Source organism: Paramormyrops kingsleyae, chromosome 18, assembly GCF_048594095.1.
Source record: "Paramormyrops kingsleyae isolate MSU_618 chromosome 18, PKINGS_0.4, whole genome shotgun sequence".
Lineage (NCBI taxonomy): Eukaryota > Metazoa > Chordata > Actinopteri > Osteoglossiformes > Mormyridae > Paramormyrops > Paramormyrops kingsleyae.
Window position 1 is genome coordinate 22,539,606 of NC_132814.1, and position 25,370 is coordinate 22,564,975.

A 25,370-nucleotide genomic window follows, 5' to 3' on the forward strand; every position below is an offset into this window, starting at 1 on the left:
CCCACACTTACCATAAGAGTTACAGCTAAGAGTAAGAGAAGCTGGACAATAAGGGCTTTTAAGGGTCTTGCGGGGTTCCTTTCAGGAGCAAAAGAGTGAAATGGGGTAAGTTACAAACCTTGAATCCACATTTCTAGTTTTAGACACAAGTAAACAACGTGTAGGTCCAGGGTTTTGCATGTTACGCTGATCTGAGGCCTCAACATGTCGTTAGGAAAATCAGACGTAGCCTTGCGTGATAAGGGCCCTGGTGAAGAGGGTTCAGTTAGCCAGGTGTTCTGGCCAAACTAAGTGAGCTTGATGAGACACAGAACTCTCTGAGGTGCAGTGCATTCACAAAGCAGGTGTGATCGGCCATTTAAGGCTTATACAGATCTCCGTAGGGTGGCACTATGAAAACCTTCCAGAACATTTCAGTCTCACCGCGACATAAGACCCATTCTTTTACAGTATATTGGGGCCTTTCTGATGTTACAAATAGAACAGAAAAAGGTCTATGTATGTCAGACAACAATTTCTTGTAAATTTTTACATTTCATAGAAAAAAGTAAATACAGGCAGCTCGCAGGTTAAAAATTAGATCTGTTCCATAAGTCTGTCTTTAAGTCGAATTTGTAGGTTTAGTCGGAAAAATAATAATGTAACACATAATAATTATTATTTTACAGTAATAGAGTAACTAGATAAGGTCCTGTACTGAATCTTGAGCCAAGAAACCGCTGAAATTGTACAATATTTTCATGTGTCGCAAAGTAATGCGAGCCATTGTATTTAACCCAAATTTTTTTTTTAATATGCTTTATGGCAGTCCGTCTATAGGTACGAGTTATCCATATGTTGGATGTTCTTAACCCAGGGACTACCTGTAGTCGTCAGTAGTATAATGGATATTTATTTAACCCAGGTTGATTCTGGTCTTTATTTGCTTCGATTGAAGTGAATTGTCTAATTGCAAATACATTCATGTATTTATTTAGTCATCAAACACAAAATGCCATTTAAAAAATGTCCTGAATTATATTTTTCCCTAGGTTGTCTCAGGGCACAAAAATGAGGTCTGCACATCGTTGTAGCGAGATGACAATTTCAGCTATGTTAATCTTAGTTATTACCATAGTGAGTTTGTCTCAAGCAAGCTCACAGAACCAGGCTCTTCAAAGTAACACTGAGGGATATCAAAGCTCCATCACCTCAAGCAGCAGAAGCTCGAAGGTCTCTACGGAATCACCTTCTACCGACTCTCAGAGCGCTTTCACCAATGTGATTCCCTCAACACCACAGAAATTGACCCACAATGCAGCAGTAACAGGGTCATCGAGCATATCGGCAAGCCAGACCTCTGGATCAACTATCTCTGTACCCTCGTCCACCAATCAAACGGTAGCTTCGACATCACCTAACTCTACTCCGACGGATCATGGCAACAGGCCGACCAATGCCAGTGAGGGGTTCACCACCATCAATCAGACTTCAGCTTCAACATCGCTTGACTCTACGTCAGCACCGATGAATCACAGCAGCAAGCCGACTGATGGAAACAAAACGTTCACCACCACTGAGGGTCCGATATCAACAACATCATCATCCCTGACAACCGGTTCCTCGCCACCTTGTGCCACACAGAGCCTGAGTAAGGCTGTCTCTCTCCACTGTAACTCCACCCTGCAGATCACTTGTATGTCCACCTTGTTTGGGGCAGTGCACTGGTTACTCCTTAACAAAAATCCACTTCAGTTTGTTCTACAAAGAGCAACAAATGAACAGCTCTGGAGCTTATTGCTACATTGTATTAACAGAAGACAATAAATTCGAAAGTGCTAGCTGTCTTTAACCAGTAAAAGAGTTTCACTTGTTACATTTGCTGTTACTGTACATCACCTTACATACAATTATGTTTGTTATTGATGTACAGTATGTTAACACTGTCGTGTTTGGTCATTGAAAGTGTTATGAATACAAAGCTTCAAGACATGATAAGGTAAACTTATGCGTTGCTTATTAATGTTCCATGAATGGACTATAAATGCATTATGAAGATACACTTAATGTTCTATTACTGCATTATGATGGTGCACTTAATGTAAATCGTTACCCAATATTATGATATTTCTATGAAAGAAGAGGCTCTTTAAATTGTAATGTTACTAACACTCAGTTTCCCATAGACCCCTGCTACCATAAACAGGAAACAAGTGCTGTAGCTGACGATGACATTTCCTGTAGCGACAAGATAAATAATGACTAGGTCTCTCACACACTTGCTGATGGGGGTTAATTTAACTCCGTTGCAGAGAGTGGGCTCACATATGAGGAGATGATCATCACGACAATCATCAGCACTGTCCTCGGCCTCATCGTTCTCACGATGGCAGCATATATCATTTCCATATGCCAGCAGAAGAAGCACCTCTTTATCCATCGACCACTCTACAACAACGCAGAGGAAATGGGTCAGTCATCCTTCATAACTTCCATCTCACTGGTCTTTTCCAGCTGCTGCTTTAAATCAGTTGTTTGGGATGTTTTGCATGCTTGTTTACATGCAGTCTGGGAAGCCATATTGATGCATTCAAATACATGTGTCCTCTCTCCTGTATGGCTAAACAAATCGTAAAAGTAACTATGTGTTGAGGATACTCACCCTAAAATGGAGAGTTTCTGTGTCAACAAAACACAAGTCAAAGTGAAGCATGGTGACCTATCTCTTAACTACATAAGTACAGTATTTCGAGCTTACATGATAAATACAGAGTACAAGTAAAACATACTCAGGAGAAAATACAGACAGTAAGTGCAAAAGAAAGATGTGATGAGAGATGTGGGAGATACTGGAGACAGAGCACCTCCTGATATATCCTGTGGGCGTCCAAATGAAAGACTTCCATCGAATAAAGTAATAACCTGGGACTGTATTCACAAAGCATTTTATCTTACCACTAAGAGTACTCCTAAATCACACTAAAAGTATTTAACTAAGAGCTTTTTCCTAAAAATCTATTCACAAAGAGGATGAGAGCAACTTTTAGTTAGGAAAAGAGCCAACTCCTAAGATGAGAGTAACATTCCGTGGTTTGGCTGACGTCAGTTCTCATGCAATAACCACAGGGATTGGTTGATGAGAGGCTGGTATGTGCTGGTGAAAATGTACGTACAGCATCCCATAAACATAAATACAGTGGAAACCGCTTATAGTGATTATGGTTATAGTGATCAACAGTTTATCAGAATCATCCCTGCACAGACACTGTTTAAATAATTAGCTTACAGTAATCAAGTAGTCTGCTTACAGTGTTCATTTTTGGTCTTTTTAAATATGACAAGATATGGAAAAAATGAAAACTACGGTATTTTAAATTTTTTTTACTTTGAATGCCCTACTTTGCCTTGCGGTAACTCGTCTGCTTCTAGCTACCAGAAGTTAATGCTGGGCACACAGAAGACATGACGAGAAAAATAAAGTCATTTTCTCTCAATGACAAATAAAGACTCATCAAAGTTTATGACAAACTGCCAAAAAACAAGCCAATGAATTGCAGCAGCGAAAGTAAAATAAGGAATATTTTATGTACAGTACAGTACTGTTTAATAGCATATTTGAATTATACATAGTTCAGTAGCATCTGAAACATGTACTGTATTTTGAACAAGTCAATAAAATTCAGTACATAGCGACACTGTCCGTTTTATTACCTTTTATTCATGTGATAAATATACAAATGTCAATTAGATGGTAATCTGCATGAGAAATAAAGAAAAGAAAAAGATCTATTATAATTATCATCCGCTTATAGTGATCAATTTCACCCAGACAGACGTGATCACCATAACTTGTTTCTACAGTATATGACTGGGCTGTTTCAGTTTGTTGGAGAGGTTTTTCCATCCCCCACTGGCGCCACAACAATCATTATTCCCTCCCAACTGAGGCTGTATCCTTCAAGTAATTCATTGTCCGTTTAATGTTTCCAAGACATTGTGATGTAGATTGACAGTGTGGCACTGGGTGTTGCATGAGCCAGGGAAAACATTAGCTCCCCCCCCCCCCAAAGTTGTAACATAATAACACAATGACACAATGCAATGTCAATTTCAGTTTAAAACGAGATCTGTCACATGACTAAATAAGCATTTCAAGCATGCAAGGCAGGGCAGGGCCATCTGGTCAGATTCCTCAGGCAGTGCAATGCATTTATTTGTTTACATGGTACCACTTTACTTGACGGGACACGAATCATATTCATTATGCTACTACTTATGTATTAATTAACCACAAACTAAGTCTGAATTACATACTGATCTCAAGGTAAGTTGTCATTAATGAATCGTGATGCATGTTTTATCGCAAACAGTTACTAGATTTGCTACTGTATCTGTAAATTTTGTAAATGCTTGTGAACTACTGAAAGAACGTGTAACGAATAACAAATACTTATCTGATGTTTGTTCATCATCAATGAATTGGTATATATATATATATATACACATACATACACACACACACGCACTGCCTGTGATTTGAACTCACAAGCTAGTACAACACTCTGCTTCTTGTGGTGCAGGAGCTGCACAGTGCTGTACAGTGCAGAACCACATCACGCATCCACATCACTGGTTGCTGTTGGGACTTGCTGCCTTATGTATTATTTAGTAGACACTTTTATCCAAAGCATTACACATGTCTGAGAAAGGAGGGTCAGGATAAGTGGAGGTTAAGGGCCTCATTCAAGTACCTAACAGCGAAATCACACTGCCAGCCCTGGGATTTGAACTGATGACCTTCAGATTACAGAAATACCATCCAAACTTGCCCAACCACCCACGTTCTGCGTATATAAGCATTCGTTTCATTCCTAGAGTTTATTTCTGGAGAACTGTAGACTGCACTATTAGATTGTTGATGGTAGATTGTTGATGGTCCCCATGAGATTGGGACAGTGTGTCATGTCTTCTGTCCTTTCCCCGTTGTCACAGGGGACAGGTTTTCAACACCCGACGATACTCTGGTAATATCTGGTGGACTCTACGACGAGCCTCAAACCTTTGAATACGAAGAATTTCCCGCTCAGATGTCCCGGTTACAGCTGGACTTCTTTAACGAGGACTCAGGGCAGCGCTCCAATCATACGGGTCAGTATTAGAAGTCTTTCGGTGGAAACCATACTGTACTTTTTTCAATCGACCATGTAGCTCCCAAATTCCCAAGCACCATTACCTCTCTTCCTGGAAGTTACACGTGAAACAAGGAAGTTGAAGTCATTTTACCACAAAACAAAAGCAAGACTTAAAAATATCAATGTAAAAATACTAATGTGCCACATATTATAATGATGACTAAAGTGATCTTGGTGTTCATCATGTTGTCATCGTATGGTGTCATGAAAGAAGAAAAAATATATAACTGTGGTCTTTAATTTGATCATTTTTATGATGCATTCATACACAATTAAGAACGTATCAGCAACCCACTATTTGAATTAAGGTTGCATTCATTATTTTGTTGTTTGTAACAGTAACTGTAAATGCATATTCTTACAGTGACTGTTAGGATAAACTTTGTTCAGTCACACTTATCGTGTTGTGGGTGGGACCATCAGTCTTAAACAAGTACAGTCTTTGTAGGTGATAAGCAAAGAATGACAAGAATTACATTTCAACCTTCAACCTACTGCCTGAGAGAGATATTAATATTTTGCAATATTTTAAGCCTATGGATAAAAGTGTATTAAAGAAATTTGAAGTTTATCTTGGACTATCTTAAATGAGTCCAGAACTGCTGAAAAGTGCGTTACATGAAAATGACAGCAAAAAATGTAAATGAGAATATCCTGCAATTCACACCTTGAATGTCCCAATGTATCGCAGTAACTGCAGTTTCAGTTATCCACAGTTGACCACTGTCTGAAAAATAAAATTGTAAAATGTGTAACAGTATGTTTTGTTCATTGTTCCTTGGTCCTTTGTCGGGTATAAAAACACCGTTTTCATTGCTCTATCATCTCTTGAGTTAGGTGAAAACATCCCTTTTGTTCGTTTGAGAGAATGCAGTTACACAGTACTGTACAATAATGTACAATGTACTTCATTATTACATTGTTTAATGTTGGTAATGTCCAGTGGTGGACAGGGTTCTGCTAATCCACTAACCGCTAATTAGCAAAGCTCACTTTTTCATTAGCAGATTACTGTTTCTGCTAACTTTGAAAACCGCTAGCGGACCAATTAGCTTCTGCTAAATTTAGTTTCGTTTACAGTAAATCCGGTGACATTTTTTTTAATAGGTAAAGTGAATGAAGTTTAACTGGCAAAAACCTTTGTAAACCCTAGAATCATGCTTAATTGTTCTTATTTGTCTATCTCGCATGCTGTTGGCTGACTACATGTAAACACAAGAGGTGATTGGTCGATAGCTTGTCAGATTTAAAGTAGTCTGGGATAAATGTAAATGAACAAAGATAAAGTCCATTTAAACTGGGGTACCTTACACTGCATGGAGAAAGGGTGCTTGTATCACAAAGTTGAATTAGCTGGATAACCTGTTGGATTTAAGGTTCCTAGTTTAAATGGACTTCCTCTTTAGTTCACTTAAATTTAGCCTAGGCTACCATAAATCCAACAAGTTATCCGGCAAAGCAATAAATCCTGCTTCGTGATACAGGTCCCCGGCTGTATTTTGAGGGTTCTGATTGACAGAGCTATAGACCTATAAAGAACTGAGACCCTCCTTCCTAATACAGGGTAAATGGCACAAAGTCCCTAAGCAGCTCCATTGTGGGCAAAATGTCAGCCAGTTGTGAAATAGGGGTTCTCCGACAAAATATGCTTATATCTAGCAAATGGAATATCATAAAAACAAAATTTCAATGCAAATTTATTCTGGAGGCTGTAAATAATTCAATGATTCCCAAGTGAGTAAGTCCTACACATCCCCTGGTAATCACTGTAGCCCGAATGATGGGGCTTAAGCGTTAAACAGGTTATTTTAGCTGCCTAGGTATGTTTTCAAGGGTTTCAGAGCCAAAAACCAAACCAACGCTAAATCAGTAAAATACATAAGAAATTTACAAACGAGAGGAGGCCATTCGGCCCATCAAGCTCATTTGGGGAGAACTTAACTAATAGCTCAGAGTTGTTAAAATCTTATCGAGCTCTGATTTAAAGGAACCTAGGGTTTTAGCTTGCGCTACACTAGCAGGAAGACTATTCCATACTCTAACTACACGCTGTGTAAAGTAGTACTTCCTCAAATTCATTTTAAAATGTTCTCCCGTTAATTTCCACTTAAAATTCTTGCAGAGTTAGCAGTTGAGGTTAGCGGATATCTTTAACTTACGCTAAGTTTTTTAAAGGTTTGTCAGTTTAGTGTTATTGAATTAAACTTTGGAGTTAGTGGATTAGTGGTTATTAAAGCTTACTATTCAGTTAAATGTGCCCACCACTGGTAATGTCTTATTGTACGTACAGTAATTTACCAATTAAATTTTACCATATGTAAGTACACAAAATACGTATATATGGAGTTATTGGATGGCTCGCTATCATCCACGGAAAATCTTGGAACATATCACCCACCGATACGGGGGTCAACTCTACAAGGATTTTACTCAATGTCAGAGTAGTAGTAATATTGGAGAATTCTGCATAGTTTAAAAATTCCCAGGAGCAACTGGGATTAAGGGTCTTTCTTAAATTATTGTAGCAGTTTAGAAGTACCGTTCAATCACAGAGACAGGGTCCTAACTCACAGGCACACACCATTACATCGAAGAAAGGTTTTGAATGATAAGAATACTAACAGAGTCTATTTACTAGTGGACAAAATGTCAGTGAGACAGTACCAGCAAACAAAGACGTCTGCCCAACCCTGGCATGGATGTACACAAGAAAGGAAACAAGGCACACAGATTTTAATACAGGCATTCCTCACTTAAAAGCATACCTGTTTAACGACCGCCTGGACTTACAAACAGATCTCTGAACAGTCGGTATCGTAAACTGCACGACAACTTTGGTCGTGGAAATGGCAGTGCAGGGTCTCAGCATTAAGCATCTCACCTCACATCACCCTTTCTCAGTCTCAGTTTCGTTCTCACACCCCATAGTACAAGATGTCAGCGAAAAGGATTAGCACTTCACCCGGAGGATAGTTTTTACAATTTTCTGTAATATGTAAGAGTTACGCAAATTATAACAAAGTTATCAAGTTGGAGTTTCCTTTGGATCTTTATTCAGAATAAAAACGATTACCTGTACTTACAGTATGCAAACCTAAGCAATGAATATTAGACCTGATTTCCTCTGTTCTTACGCTAGAAATTTCGGTAAGGGGTGGCTCGACGCTTATCGACAAATTTGCTTAACTGCCTAGTCGTAGGAACAGAACTGGGTCAAGTGAGGAGTGACTGTAGTGCATGTTCCTTTAAGACCTTTAAGAACGAAACACTTGACCTAGTGACAAGATTTATTATCACAGTAAGGAATTTCCACCAGCTCGTCTTCAGATGCTAAAGCAGGCTATTAGATATTACCTTTTTTTGCACACGTAGGATAGTGGTAACTGTCTGAAGAATGAAGAGAGGATTTCAGAAGCCATGTTTCCATTATTTTTTTGTGCAAATTTTCTCTGTACAAAGTGAAATCTCAAATAGGGTGTGTTTCCATTAAAACATGTTATGCAGACAAGACTTACCATTTACCATCATGCAAGATTAAGATGTACTGTATCTCATACTTCATCATGCAGGCTTTCCGCAAATTAATAGCTCTACAACCAATTATTATATCCTATGCATCTACCAATCTCTTTCCATTGCAGTTTTGCAAACTACTACTTTTTTCACTCGCCACAAAAAACATTTTTTTGCAATATTTCAGGTTTTTTTCCCATTTGAGTGCTTTATTTAATGGTTTTTCAAATCATGTAATCAAAATGCACAGAATCTATGACAATGGAAAGTCCACTACTGTCCCTGACATGTGCCCAGTTCTCCCTCGTTTCAGGGTCTCGTTAAACCTTAACCCAGACCCAGTGTGTTCTCCGCCTGCCTGTAACCGAAAGCCCTGTATCATGTGATACCTTGTGGTACTTCCTCCACAAAGCTGAGTCACAGGAAACGTTTTGGCTCCTTTGTCTTCTGGAAGAATCTGACATGACAAGAACCACCGGTATCAAGTTCAGGAACTACAGGCATTAAATGAAATATTATTTCCAAAATAGAGCCAAACAGGTTTGAGCCCTGCCAAGCAAGCAATTGTTAAGCAAGCTGAACCACAATTAATGATTCATAATTAAACAAGTTACAAGTTCAATTGCAGAGTAGGGGTTGTGCTAAACATTTTAGGAAACAACCTGATTAATAACCCCAAAGCTATCCTTTAATAATAATTGTTTAACAACATCTTCTACACAACAAAACAAGTAGTCTTTTCTTGTGCCAGTTTTTTCAGCCCTTAAACAGATATTTCTCAGCCATGAAGAATGCAATGATTTGCAAATCATATAAACCCAAGTTGAAACAAATCTCATTGTTTTATGACAAATATATGCTCAATATGAATTTCATGCCAAAAATTTGGGACAGTGGCAACAAAAGACTGGAAAAGTTGCGTAATGTTATAACAAAACATATATCTTACAACATATTACATTAAATGGTAACAGGGCAGTAAGATGACTGGATATAAAATGATTCTCCCAGAGAGGCAGAGTCTCTGTGCAGTGAAGATGGGGAGAGGTTCACCACTCTGACTGTGCAGGCAAATACTGCAACAATTTAAGAATAATGTTCCGCAATGTAATATTGCAAACAATCTGGGAATTTAATCATCTACAGTACATAATATCATTAAAAGATTCCAGGAATCTGGAGAAATCTCTGTAAAAAAAAAAAAACAAAATTGGATAGCTCTGATCTTCAGACAGCACTGCATTAAAAACAGACACCAGACAAAGAGGAAACCATCTAAACATGATCCAGAAATGCTGCCGACTTCTCTGGGCCTGAGTTCGTTTAAGATGGACTGAGTTCGTTTAAGATGTCCTGTGGTCTGATGGATCAAAATTTCAGATTCTTTTTGGAAAGCATGGACGCCATGTCCTCTGGGCTAAAGAGGGACCATCCAGCTTGTTATCAGCAGACAGTTCAAAAGCCAGCATCCGTGATGGTGTGGGGGTGCATTAGTGCCCATGGCTTGGGTAGCTTGCACATCTGGGAAGGCACCATTAATGCAGAATGATATATACAGGTTCTGGAGCAACACATGCTGCCATCCAGACAATGCCTTTTTCAGAGAAGCCCTTGTATAATTCAGCAAGACAATGTGAAGCCACATTCTGCCCGTATTACAAGAGCATGGCTCCGATGTAGAAGAGTCCGAGTCCAGACCCGTCACCCACTCAACACATTTGGTGCATCATGCAACGAAAATTGCGACAAAGGAGACCCTGAGCTGTTGAGCAGTTGAAATCCTATATCAGGCAAAAAGGGGACAACATTTCACTTCCGAAACTCCAGCAACTGGTCTCCTCAGTTCCCAGTCACTTACAGAGTGTTGTTAATAGAGGAGGTGATGCAACATAGTGGTAAACAAGCCCCTGTCCCAACTTTTTTGAAATATGTTGCTGGCCTCAAATTCAAATTAAGCACATATTTCTCTTAAAACAATAACATTTCTCATTTGATATGTTGTCTTCTATTTTCAATTAAATATGGGTTGCAATGACTTGTAAATAGTTTTTATTTACATTTTACACAGCGTTCCGGGGTTGTATATACCAGTTGATGGATAATGTCATATACTGTAGAAGCCTAACTTATAGCTTTGCTGGCTAAGGCTTCAGTAAATGAAGTCAGCTTGCCTATTTTGATGAAAAGGACCCTTTTCTTCTTCTACAGGTTGATGGGAGTATATTTGTAAGTTACACGACTGGCTTTCCGAAATGGCAGGAATTCCTACACATCAGTATCATCGTGATCAGGGCTCATTGACCATGGATGAGGGTGGTGTTCGGGTCAGTGGGTTAGGCCTCTGCGACAATCACAGTTGAAATCCAGTGCACAGCAGTGTAGCCACATCCACTGGGCCCTGGACCCCCTGAAAAATACTCCAGAAGCCTGGGATGGTTGGCTGATCCAACACTCACACCCAAGTCTCACCTCTGTGTGTGTGTGTGTGTGTGTGTGTGTGTGTGTCTCTTAAAAAGTATAGTATGGGATATGTGGGAAAAAACACACATTCCTGTTTCTTGAAACAGTAAAGGAAATGACTAAACTTCCATCACACGTGGATTCTTCTTTTTATTTCATTCTCTTGCATTATGCAAAACCAGAGCATCTCAACTTTAACATGCAGCAACTTGTACTGAGCTTGAAAAGCAAGTCACGAGCTTTAGGCCACACCTCCAAACAGTAGCCTGGATTACAAATGTCACTGGAAGCAATCAAAGGGTTCGGCACTCAGAAATCAACCTCAGGTCCTTCTGTTCGGAGTTACAGCCTGGAAGTGGTGAGAGACGGACTGAGCGTCTCCTTTGCACACAAGGGTTTGTAGGCAAATGTGTGATTTGACTTGATAATTAAGAGAAAAGGACCTAATGTGTCACTTCACAAAATGTCACTGTGTCAACACAGTCAGGCTGATGTGTTCAAGGCAACACAGTGAGGTGAAAAGTACAGATGTACAGAAGGTACTCTCCTGTTCTACAGTCAATGGTTAATTATGAATAAAAACCTGTGTTTGTACAAGTACTCTACTGTGCAAATAGCAATCAGACACTGGGTGGTTGAAAGCAACCATAAGATGTGTATGTACAGTTGGATTACTAAGGATCAGCACTAATATCATCGCTTAAATAACACATTTAAATCAAAAGAAGCTGAATTGCACAGGAAGTTGAATCGAACATTTTTCTTTTCATTTTCCTCCAACAAAATACAATACAAAAAAGTTCAAAAACAAATATTCGGATAAGTATGACTGAAGTGCAATATTAATAAAATACAAGCAAAAAAAAAAAAAAGAAATAGCAGTTCAATGCAGTGGAAATATTGGCCAATACAGATTTTTTCTCGTATTAGCGATACCGATAACAGATTTTTCTTGATAGTTTAAAATATATTCCTTGTTTATTATCAAAGAACCAGAGATGAAAAATATATGCATTTTGAAGCCCCCTGCCCTTTACAGTCTCATTCACAGTGTAGGCATTGTGGGTAAATTACGCTGCATCAGTCTCATAAAATACAGCTAAATTTAGGAATTTTCATTTTTCATTAAAATTACAAAAAGTTGGGATGTATCAAATTGTTAAATCATCACATTCTAACTTTGACTAGGCTTAATTAAAGTGGGAGTACAGGTGATTTACCGTGTTCTGGAGGAATCTGACATGACAAGAACCACCGGTATCAGGTTCAGGAACTCGTATCAGGTTCAGGAACTCGTATCAGGTTCAGGAACTCGTATCTTAATGAGCACAAACAACCATTGATTTCAATAAAAGGAAATGTATCAAGCCATGAAATGGTAAACATTAACTAACCATGGATGACTAAACAGATTAAACTCAGAAACAGCATACAATAGATTGCAGTTGGGGTTCGGCCGTATGGATGTGAGCATGTTTGTCAGTGAAAGGGATGGGAGGGTGAGGACACAGCTATGTGGAGGAGGAGGTGCATGTGGCCATCTTGGGGGGGGGGGGGCTCACCACGCATACCTGCTTAGGATGGAGGGAGCAGCGGCGGAGATCTGCCAGGATTAGCAGAGCATGATTGTGTGAGCAGAGACTGTAGGTATTAGACTGGCCTGCCTGCAGTCCAGACCTGTCACAAACTGAGAATATCTGATTACAAGAAGTGCAAAATACAATAACTAAAATACAAATTGTTTTAAAATTCCATTTTCTGACAGATCACAAGTCAACACATAACGAATATATGCTTCTAGCTAGCATTCTTATTAATCAAAATGTCTTAAAAACTTTTTTTTTTTATTGTGGTACTTCGATCGCCATTCCCTTACACAAATTTAGTACATTCTGTACTATTTTAATCGATTTATAATATTTACTTAATCAATGATACACTGCCATAGAATATAATGGTATAATACACTGTTGTAAAATTCACGGATAAGTTTTTCAGATACACTTGAACACCTGTATCATCACAGTTAAATAAAGAGGTTCCTCCACTGTAAAAAAATATAGGCCTACTTATTTATTATTATTAAAATAGACTCATATTTATTTATTATTTCAATGCAAGAAACATTCTGATTTTCTGGTTAGCACGTTTAATTTGCCAAGTTTCCTCTAAAATATTGACAATAAATGGTTAACCCCAAGGCTCACTGCGGACGTATATCATAACAGGCTGCAAAGTGGAGAACTATGGTTGGAGATGCGGAAGCAGCCAGAGGGGGGAAGGGCAGGCAGGAAAGCGGGCGCCAGACATCGTTTCAGTTCTCATCAGTACTGCCATGAATTTTATTGGCTTGTGTGTATCCAGACAAATTATAAAATTGGTGAACCTCAGCATAGTCTTCTGCCTGCTGCCCTTCACTTTTCTTACACGTCGGAAAGGCATAAAAATTAACACCATTTCCTGTTTTTTTTTTTTTTGCTTAATTGATCATGCAATCTGCGGTATCAGCCTTTCTTACCTCAGTACTGAATTTTACAATTGTTAAATTCACCTGCAATGAAGGCCTTATGATTAGCAATAACTGGATGAGCAGGCACTCAAGATCAGTCAGATCCACCACTGTTCTTTTTTGACATTTTATATAGCAGATACCTAGTGTTGGAATTCTGCTACGTCATATTTTGTTGTATTTAGGAGGAAAAAAATGGCACACTGCTATATGATAACCATAACACGGCTGATAACCATTATTAATCTCATACATACATACATACATACACATATATATATTTATTTATATTTATATATATATATATTCTGCAATCAAAAAGCTAAAAATGCCAAAAGTATTTTGTTTGATTACTTATGCTTAAGGTGAGGGATGGGTAGGGGTTAAGGTCATTATTTTTGTTTTTTCCATAGAAATTAACGGATGGTCACCACAAAGATATGAGTACAGGCCTGTGTGTGTGTGTGTGTGTGTGTGTGTGTGTGTGTGTGTGTGTGTGTGTGTGTGTGTGTGTAATAGAGCCTTTTGTCACAATATGCTGGATCAGAATACAAACATACTGAACATAAGTGAACATAAGTTTGACTGCACCTTAAGCGGACCGTCTATGTTTTTCACGTTTCAAGATGGAGTAAAGAGGAACAGACTGACGGCTGGCACAAACAAAAAGGGAGCAGAGCTCGGCATCTCAAAACGGTTTCCTGGAGCTCGGGACAGAGCAGGAAAAGGAGCAGTTAGACAATCAGAAAAAAGGCCGCAAATGTAAGTACAGTTGATGTGTTACTACTGAGATTGAGCCCTTTTTGAGTTTCAAAGGTTTGCATTTTGCAATTTGAACTGCCGTTGTTAGTTAAAATGTATAACTATATTTTGCATTTAAATGGTGTATGAGTAATATATTTTTTAAGACAGCATGACCCATTAATCTCAGATACTTAGTATGCCCCCAAACCCAACCCCAGATTAATGTTCTTTCGCTGTTAAAAAGGTAATTGGTCTGGGTCTACATGACATTTGGTTTAGGTTCTCCTTCAAAATGAGAACTAGGAAACGGGAAGAGTTTTCTTCAATTTAGCTAAAATTTCGCACAACACGGTTTCATATCATAATATTACAGGAAATGCAATGTGCAAACTGTTTCTTAGAAAATCACATGGCAGTGTTTTAATTTAATATTTCGGAAATCATCTTGGAAGAGGACGACCACTCCTGGGTCTCATTTATGGGTGTAAGATTACTCAAGCATGATATTCGAATTGCGGACAGAACCCACTCGGGCTAACTCCTGCGGGTCTTTCAGGGAGCCCATAGCCAAACCTAATTTGAATCAGTTATATTTCCCAATAAAACACAAAGGGTCTCACATGAAAATATGGTCTAGGTCCAACGTGGGTCTTCCAGTCATACTGTTGTACTAGCACAACTAGCACAATCAGCAGACATTTTAACTGTGCATCTATTCTTCTATTTGAGAAAAAAAAAACAAAAAGTGTGCCCAAGGCTTGTTTCATGACAGATGTGTGACTGTGGAAAAGCTCCTTCAGAGTAGTGTGGGGGGGGGGGTGGTCTGAAAGTGCACGAAAGTCACAAACAGAGCAGACATTTCAGAAGCTACGTAAACCACTTAAAACTAGGTCTCACCCACAATTTCCCCACGCAGCACATCGAGTACTTTCGAGTAAAACCATAAAATATATATATATAGTACGGTATAATAAACAAACGTGTGTGATCTATTCACACCATCCATAAATATGCATATAGTGCTTGACACACACTAAATTCATCAGCAGATTATGAACGGCACTGAAGCCTAGCCCTTCAAGACAATCAGAGGTCATTATGCTACCTGAATGTAAGTTATTACACATATACCCAAAGAATACCACTTATGCACAAATCAGCAGTAATTAACTGATTTTTCCCCACACATCATTAGATAATATTAATCTTTAATAGTTCTATTACTTTGACAATTACTTTGCAACAAATATACATCATCAAAAATGTACTTAAACCAGTAAACCATTTTCTTAACACAATATATATCAAAGGGTAATCTAATTCTATACCAGCAGACAGTTTTTGTTTTTAACCATAACTAAATCCAAATTTGTATTCTATGAATAATAACCCATTGCTCCTGGCTTTGACTCACGAAAATTCTCAGGCAAGACAAAGCAGAATCAATATCCACCTGGATGTCCTTTTTCTCAAACTGCCCATCAACCAAGGAGCCAAGTTTGAAGTATTTTGAACACTGCAACACTTTGTCTGTCCGTACTGGATCATGGCCTACCTCCACATCCGCAGAAACCAAAATGTCCTTCTTTGAGTCCGGGGCCCCTGTCCTGATCAGGATGCGTTTCGGAGCTACAGGATTGTGGAAGACGAGGGTGAAGTGGTTTCCTGCAGAGGGATTCTTTCCCCAGAAGAAGCTGGTCCCTAAATCATACGCCTTCTCGGCTGTGAACTCCTTAAAATGAGTAATGTCCGTAAAGATATCAGCCGCAGGATTATCAGAGACCGTCTTGGGATCCTGCTCAAAGTCCTCATCCTTCAAGCGGTTCAGCGTGCCCTTAAAGGACGAGTATAAGCCCACATGCTGGAAGAGAGATGGTTTGAAGCGAATGGGCTTGACCTGAACCAGAAGTTTGCTGAAGTGGCCCAGCAGCCAATCACACGGCATCTCCTGGTAGAACAGATACAGGAAGGATGCCAACTGTGGCAGACTGCTGGAGTGATACAACTTGCCAATGTAGCCCAGCTTGGAGAACTCCATGGTGACCCATGGGGAATCGCCATGGGACTGAATGAACTTCTTGATGGAGGTGAGGAAGTTCCTCGCGCAGACCACGTCATCCTCCAGCATGATGTAGTAACGTGATAGATTGGCACTGACACTGAGGAGGAAGGCGTAATCCACGTTTTGCTTAGAGCGAAAGTAGACGCGGTCTGGTGGGTCGTTGAAGTTTCTCTTCAGTCCCTCCAAAGGTGGGTAGTGCTTCTGCTCCAAGTGGGTGACCAGGAGCTGCCCTTTCAGGACAGGCCCATAAAACCTCTTGTAGATCGCTTTGAGCATTCGCTTGTTCCAGTCCGTGTCGAAGTCTGCCAGAAGAACCACGACCACCATCTCCTCTAGCTCCTCTTGAGAAGACTCTGTGAAGATGGAATGGAGGGTGTCCAACAGGTAAAAACCTTGCTTCCTCTTGACGGAGGACAGGCCCACAGTAAGATATTCTGAGGAAAAGAAAAAACCGGAAGACAGGCAGGTTAGTTCCACTGAAACCCATTTCTTTTAATAGCAAATGGTAGCTTTTTTGAAGAATCCAAAATTTAGAGACAATTCTTGAACATTGCTTTGGTACTGCATTTGTTATGTACGTTGTCATTTACAGAAAAATGACAAAAAAAAAAAATGTACATCCTACTTTGTTTACTAGCATTTCCGATGTTGGTTCTGCGTGCTGTGTAGTACGTTTGACATTACTTTTTACTTGGGTAGCTAGTTAGCTAACCTGTATGTGCTGATGGACACTGAAGGAAGCTCTGCCAAGCAGCACTTGAGTACCTGAGCTGGCTCATTGACATCAAATTCGTCACATTTTCCACCGCATTTGCATGTAGATGGCCAAAAGCATCAGGAAAATGTTGATGGAAATAATAAAATGAAAAAAACCTCAGACACTGCATTGTATTGCATTTCATTATTTCCGTGCGTTATGTGACAGAGGTAACCTATACTTGTTTGCACTGTGTGTACCAACCTTGCACCTTGCCAGCTTTGCATTAGAAGTATGTTCCTCTGTGTTTTATTTACTGTACTGCTGTATGCACAAGCTTCCCACAAATACGACCATGAAAACTTACACACTATTAATGGCATGCAAGAAAAAGAATCTCGGAATGTGTTCATTTTATCGTTACTATACAGGGAGAACAAGCCATTGTAAATTGTTAAGAAGGCCAACTACTGAACTGTACAGAAAAAAACAAATCAGGAACAATAGACCTAGGCTAACTAGTAGTGGAACAATGAAGAAATTTGCTGGTGATTAAACCTGCCCGTGTAGAATAGCAGAATGACTCAACATGGTTATATATTCTGTGAAATGAAAGTGCGAGCTGTGGGCCAGATTTAGTTATGTATTATGACATTGCCCCCTGCCCTCCATCCAGGACTTGTACTGCTCAAGGACTAGGAAACGAGCAGTTAAAATCATTTCAGATCCGTCACACCCTGGACACAATCTCTTCCAGCTCCTCCCCTCTGGCAGGAGCTACAGAACTCTGTACACAAACACCAGCAGACATAGGAGCAGCTTCTTCCCTCAGGCCATCACCCTCATAAACAGCTAAGATGTCATCTGCCTTATGTCAGTTTCCCCCCCTGTTCGCACTCTACCTCGCACCTTAAAATTGCACAGTGTTACTCACGTGTGTATATTTATAATCTTTCACATTTGTATTTCTTGTACAGTGTAATTTATTGTTTGTATAGTGTTGCTTACTGTCTGTGTACGAGAGAGTATCAAGCTGCCAGAAACTAATTCCTTATGTGCCCCAGCACACTTGGCGAATAAAAGCTGATTCTGATTCTGATTGTCCCTCGTGGAAAATGGCTGATTATCCAATCTGATCATCTATATTATTTTTGTAGTTGTGTCTTTAACTCTGGTGCAGTTACCTTTGAAGTCTGATAGTGTTTTAGTATCGATTGGCAATGTCAGTCAAGACTGACATCAAACCAGTGCAGAGATCTTGATTTTTAATGAATATCAGCGGATTGACGCTAACCAATACATTGTACATCAGTAAGTTTGACATTACTTTTTACTCGGGTAGCTAGTTAGCTACCTCAGAGTATGGACCATTGCTACTGTAATTAGCAAAAACAATGCACAAAAAAATGAGCGTTTCCAAAAACCATTAGAGTGAGCGCTCTGTGCTACAAGACATGGATGAATTTCCCACAAGTATCAAAGCACAAAGATCATTAACTGTTGCTTGCTTTATAAAGATTAATGAACTTTCCCATATTACGTTTCAGAAATCTGCGTGCTGATGCTGCTATTTTGCACGTCTCCCTGCAGCATGTGAGCACAACCCAGAAGGAGGAGCATCTTTAAGGCAGATTTTGCTCTCCAAATATCAATTCTAACGATCCAGATCGATGCAGCTGAATCGCTGCCTTAATAACTGCTTCCTCATGATGCATCGGTGTATCTTTACATCCATAAGATCTGCAAATGACAGCAGCCTAAATGTAAAGATCACAAAACTAATCTGGAAAAATTTATCATGAATAAATACTTTTGATCACATCAATAAACAAATATATGTACAGACGTCCACGGATTATACTGGGGATATAAACATATCGGAAGTCGAAAATGCATTTCAATACAGTACACTTAACCTAACAAACATCATAGCCTAGCCTACCTTAAATATGTCCTATGTATGCATCTTTGAGTTTTTGAAAAGTGCTATATAAATAAAATGTATTTAAATGTGTTTTCTAATGCCCAAAAATGCCATTGTGTACTCACTCTGGGACACTGCAGGAAAGCCGGCCAGGAACTTGTAGGACATGTTGAACGGCACCGTGTCATTCTGGAGATGGTGAAAAATCTGCAGGTTCCGTTCAGAGTGGAACTGCTGTGAGACAAGCTCCCGGGCCCATATCTGCACCTCTCCGTAGTCCTGCAGCGGGCCAGACACAGGCGTTACACGGAGAGGTCTGAACACCAGATCTGAACATCCCCCATGATGTTATTTCACAAAAATGAAAATCAGCATTGAAGTTCTAGTCTGACGATCGCATGAGACCATGCAGCCCAGAATCATTTAGCACGGAAGTAATTGAAACTAATTGTGGCCACAACTCTCACAACCATTAGGTAAATGACTGAAATTACCAAAACACAGTTAAATGGTGAATAATTTCAGCTGGCTCAGTACTCAGCGGGTTGCGCGTGGGTAAGAACCAACAAAACATTCTGCTACATAAATATAAATTAATACAAAAAAAAACTGAATTAGCATTCCTCCATTTCAGTATGTATTCAAAATATTTGTCAAATGAGAACAAAGAGAAAAGGGGAACTTCACTGACAGATGTCTCAGTGTTGGGTGAGTAGACTGATACGTAGAGCAGGGCGACGAGGGAGATGAGAACGGCTGTGTTCCTCAGAGCTTTTCTTGGGTAGCACCGCATTGCCAGGCAAAGACCGTGCCTTCAGATACAGGAGCAATAATCATAAGAATTATAATCCAGCCAGTAACTATTAGACCTTTTAAACTCTCCACGGAGACTGAAATACAGTACCAGTCAAATGCCTGGACACACCTGCTTTTAATGCATTTGTCTATTTTGCCATGCCATTCACCTTATAGTATGAGGCCTAGAGGCGACGAATTGATACATATCAAATATTGCAACGACCAATAGAAATGTTTAACCCTTTTACCTCAGTGACATCACTGCACACTCTAGGCATTGTAGGTCAGCGCGTGCCCGTGATTGGTCTGTTCGAGGCTAGCCTAGGCAAAATAGTCACATCTGTGTGCACTCCAGCAAAGAGCAAGGCCCTTATCCCCCAGCTCCATGGGTGCCGCTATGGCTGGCTGCCCTTCACCCGTATGACGGAGAGCAAGGTGGCGTAGGTGAAAAAAAGTCTCCCACGGGAATCAATAGTGTCATTTTTATTCTTTGAACCAGCTTCCAGATATAGCCACCTGGAATGATTCTCCAACAATCCTCAAGGAGTTCCTACAGATTCTGGGCACAAGTTGACTACCTTGCTCTTACTCTTTGAACTAACATATCCCAAATCAACTCTACAGTGCTTCAGTCTGGGAATTGGGGAGGGGGGGGGGGGGGCACTCAGCCTAGAGTCTGACTGGCCTCCTATTCACCAAACTTCACCAACTGTGAAACCCAGCTCCAGAACATACTCAAGGACACAGCCCCTTCAGCATGACATCCCAAACAAATAATTGGTACACTAATGTCAGGGTACACAACACAAATCACGTGCACGTGACTGTCTGGATATACAACACAAATCACACGCACATCACTGTCAGGATACCGGTGCCAAAAATGATTTCCTTGCCACCCACCTACAGAGCCCAAAAACTCCAAACCTAACAACTTTAACTTGCCTACTTACATAAAGCTCTTAAAACCCAACTAGCTTCAGTACACGTTGTTACCACCACACCCACCTACCTACCAGTATCTCCAGACCATAAGTCAAACGCCAAGAGAAACCTGACCCTTTCCTTCCTACACCTTGCCTTAATATAACGGTGGACACCTGTACTCAATTTCCCCATCAGAGTGCCCTCGTTATCCAATTTACCAAGCTCCACTCAGGCTTTACACATCACCTTCCTGGTCCACAAGATGGTTCTTGCTACGCTTAGGGTCTTTATCTCATGGAAAAACAAACAATTTTCAGTAGGTGTGCCCAGACTTCAGTCCCATGATATTAACAGAACAGAATATCTTTGTCATTGTAGATGGGCAATGTAGCTGTTTTACATACATACATAATCTTTACATATAAAAACCATGAACCAGTGTATTACATGATACTGAACAGAGTGCAATCAGCTTAACTAATCCAAATGACCTAAAAGTTCAACAGAAATTCCCCATTTAAGATAAAAAAAAAAGTGAAAGTCTAGTTACAAATGAAGTTCCTTCTTTTGTGCAGCTCCGCAGTACCTGGAAGGTCTCACCACCGTCTCCGTAGTCCTGTTCGTTCCAGCTGAGCTCGTCCGTGTTAATTGGATGTGAGAGACCTGGAAGACATGAGAAGATGAGATGTCCAGCGCCCAGTTTTTGCACATTCATAGCCATACGAAGAACTTCATTCCACGAAGGAGATTTATGTTAACTGATGGCGTGATTTCACCTTAAAAATGCTTTTGAAGGTCATGTACTCCTGCTTTTACCCAAGTACACATTGGGGTTTGGTTTTGTGTTTATTGTCCAAAGTAAATATAACAGGAACTGAATCTACAGATCTACAACCAGCACCACAAATGTAACTAAATCAGACATGATGGTTGTCAAGATGGTTGTCAGCTCCGAGACCTTTATTTAAAGTACTGTGACTACCAACATTTGACAACTATGGCATCTAGGCACATAATTTACCTCTCTGTGAAGTAAAGTCACTGACTAGCAAACTACTGTATAATTCATTAATCCCTGCCCTACATCACTCAGCAACATCAGTCCCGATCCATTCAGTAATTATGGTTATGCATAATTCAGTAGACTTTCAGCCTGCATCCTAAGAGCAATGTGATGCTTTGAATAAAACCTGGAAAAAGTGGAACATTGTAACTGAGAAGGGTGACTTAAACATGACTTTAAACAAAGCTTAAGCCTGCAGAATCTGCAGAAATTTCCAACTGAAATGGGTACATTATAATTTCCAGAGCCACTTAAGTTCCTTTCTGCTTTTAAAAAAACATCTGCCTGTCTCAGTCCAGCCAACACTAACGGAAAGTGATTCAGAGGAAAATTAACTTAATGGCACATTGTATTCTTAATTAGGACATCAATATCCTAGAGGCAGAAATCCAATAATAGTTTCGGCAAACATCAATGCATGCATTCTCCAAGCCTTTATGGGCGTGTGACTCTGTGCTATGTAACTGAAAGGCATTGGTTCAAATCCCAAGGCTGAAAGACCAATGCCACCTGCTAAGCCCCTGAGCAGGGCCCTAACCCCCCAGCCCCATGGGCGCTGCACACTGGCTGACCCTGTGCACTCACCCCCCCCCCCCACCCCCCCCAAGCTTTTTGCACTATAACCGAAACAGTGACGTAGACGGGTTTCTGCCACTATACTGCGGTTAATATATTGTTATGTTAGTTCCACATATATTCTACTTCCTATTTATTTTCAATTTAGACTCTATATTTTTACGTTTAACTTTCTTCGAGTATTAACAGACTTTGCTAGGCCGATGGCGAGTCAATGCAACGTAATTTCATTCTGATGTGCACGAACCGGTGTATGTTCTGATTGACAATAAAGTGGCCATTCATTCAAGCTTGTCCTCTAGCAGAACTTCCCCGTGGGGATGACTACTGCCCTACAAAGAGTGTACACAGTAACCAAACTGTCCAGGCAAACCAGGGAAACTGGATGAAAACACCAATGAAAATGACCAACTCTGGAGATAAAACCAAAGAAGTATTAAACAAAAGAAAATGAGAAGGTGAGAGTTCTGTTGTATCGGTGACTTTAAGTCCTGTCTGGGGTCCTCCACAGAGATAAGACTTTCTTAGCTTCAAAAGCCAAGGACACATGCCAGTGTTTTTTTAAGAATACCGTCTTCGCTTAGACCTAACAAACCTGGTGTAGCCACATGCAAAACCAACAATCAGTCCATGTCGAAAGTCAAAGTGTGGAGAGCATCAGCATCAGAGAGGAAGTGAAAGTAGGCTCCCTCATGTAAAGTGTTACAAAGATACAAAGATCAGAGATGCAGGACATTTTTGCCAATGGACACAGTCTGGAGGCCCGAGATCACTTCCATAATGACGACACCCGACACGAACGGCAGTGCACCAGTCAATAATCAACTTCCGGATGCCTAATTAGCTGAGGAACTATTCTGCTTCTTTGCCCGGTTTGATATAGTGACAACACTGAAGCTCTGATGAAAGTATTTGGACAAGCGCACACCAGCGCTCACATTAAAGCACACAACGTAATGTAAGCTCCATAAAGCCAGCGCAAGGTAATCAGCAAGGCATGACGGCATACCAGCACACATCCTCAAACACTCTGCCGACCAGTTAGTCGCAGGCCGTACAGACATCTTCAACCTGCCTCTCTCCCGGCCTCTTGTCCCCACATCCCTCAAGGCGAGCATCACTATGCGTACAAAGTTCGAATGGGCCGATCCACAATTTTTCAGTTCCGATCCGATTCTGATACACAACTGCTGATACTGATTCTGATACAAGAGCTCTTTTTACTTTAATATTTTAATCTCATAAATATACATAATTTACATATTATACTTCATATATTATTAATGCCTTTAAACTAGTAAACACAGAAGAAAAAATGCATGACAAAAAATCGTTAATTAGGCAACTAAAAACATCTTGTACATCTTGTTTTAAGAATTTCCGAGGCATTTGCATACGCAAGTGTGGAATGCTTAAGATGACCCACAACGTTTCACCCACTGGCAACAGCAGAACAATCGCTGTTCTACTGCTTCCTGTTAAAAGTTTAAAATACTTCCAGATCGTCACCCTCTTATTTGATGTTCTCCTAACTGCAAAGGTTATGCACGCGAGTCACAACAGGCGGAAGCAGTAGAACTTGTGTGCTGCTAATAATGTAACTAAACTTAGGAAGGAGCGGTCATACACAGTAATTACATTGAAACTAATTTCCAAATGCTGTGGCCTGGGCCTCTGTCAACATGTCTTTAAATGGACATTAGACTTCTTAACTAATTGTCCCCAAGCAGTCTGGTTAGAAACATCTTTGTGCCACATTCCGCGCGCTTCAGGAATGCGTGCGATGCCCCACCCTCACCTTCCCTTTCGGCCATTTTTTTTAACAAAATGACCTGATCTCTGATAACAAGGCTGCCTACAGGGAGGAAGAACAGAATCTGGGTGCAGCTAAAGCAAAAGAACTAATCATCACTTCATGAAAGCCAGTAAAAACATGCACTCCTGTATATAAATGGAGACCAGGAGGCGAGTGTCTCCAGTTTCAAATTCCTAGAGTCGTACATTTTAGATGAGCTTGCGTGGACAGTAAATACTACCTCACTGATTAAGAAGGCATTAGCCAGGGCTATCCTGAGATCCATCAGGAAGGCCGGTGTGCTGAGACAGCTCAGATCGCCGTGTGCTTTAGTTGTTGCTCTGCTGCTGATAAAAGAATAATCACTAATGTGAGTCATCAATACGGCGCAGACGATCACTGGATCTGTGCTCCCCTCCCTGGATAACATGTTTCACCCTCCATAGAGCAACCAGCATCATCAGAGACCACACACACCCCTATAACCATCTCTTCACTCTTTCCATCAGGCAGATGAAACAGAGCCATCTAGGCCCGCACCTCAAGGATGACGAACGGTTTCTACCCCAGAGCTACAGCCCTGCTGAATCAGCAGTAATCAGTCCTGCTTGCTGTACTGTCACATATCATATCGCCCTATTTATTCGTGCCACTCTCTTTTCCACTACCTGCTGCATTCTCTCACCTGTTGATATTGTCGACTTATTGCACAGTTTCCTTATGGTCACGCCTCCTTGCACTTTACTCCTCATCCAGACAGTTTTTTTTCCTTTACTTCTTTCTTTCTGCATTGAGTTGCATACCAAATTTTGTTGTACACACCATAATGACAATGAAGGTATTCCATTCTGTTTAATTGTTCACACAAATTTATGATCGGTTACAGAATAACACCTTTTCCCTCTACAGAATATACTGAAGTTCATATTACAGGAATGAATTAAAAATGCTGCAATATGCTTCATTATTTTTTTTTCTGCATATATTAGTCATTTCCAGAAAAAAATTATATATTAATAATTTTTTTATAGTACAGCCGCTCCTCTACTTACGAACTTTCAACTTACGAACTTTCAGACATACGAACGAAGAGGACTGCAAGTCCAAATTGTGTTCATTGGTCTCCTGTTT

General features: G+C 40.2%; 2 protein-coding genes across 2 annotated transcripts in view; one reads left to right on the plus strand and one right to left on the minus strand.

Moving 5' to 3' along the window:
* Positions 1-22,018, plus strand: LOC111855286 (uncharacterized). Its single transcript, XM_023834155.2, has 6 exons — positions 1-105; positions 1,032-1,630; positions 2,292-2,450; positions 4,972-5,127; positions 14,280-14,415; positions 21,381-22,018. The coding sequence occupies exons 1-6, from the start codon at positions 101-103 to the stop codon at positions 21,436-21,438; spliced, it is 1,113 nt and encodes a 370-aa protein (XP_023689923.2). The 5' UTR covers positions 1-100; the 3' UTR covers positions 21,439-22,018.
* The window catches only part of LOC111855285 (alpha-1,3-mannosyl-glycoprotein 4-beta-N-acetylglucosaminyltransferase C-like), a 14,770-nt gene continuing 4,988 nt past the window's right edge, over positions 15,589-25,370 (minus strand). The window contains exons 2-5 of the mRNA XM_023834154.2: positions 21,356-21,468; positions 19,772-19,892; positions 19,206-19,359; positions 15,589-16,893 (exon numbers count right to left, since the gene is read on the minus strand). Of these exons, the coding sequence (XP_023689922.2) occupies positions 15,755-16,893; positions 19,206-19,359; positions 19,772-19,873 (1,395 nt within the window). The 5' untranslated portion in view covers positions 19,874-19,892; positions 21,356-21,468 and the 3' untranslated portion in view covers positions 15,589-15,754. The remainder of the gene's footprint in view (positions 16,894-19,205; positions 19,360-19,771; positions 19,893-21,355; positions 21,469-25,370) is intronic.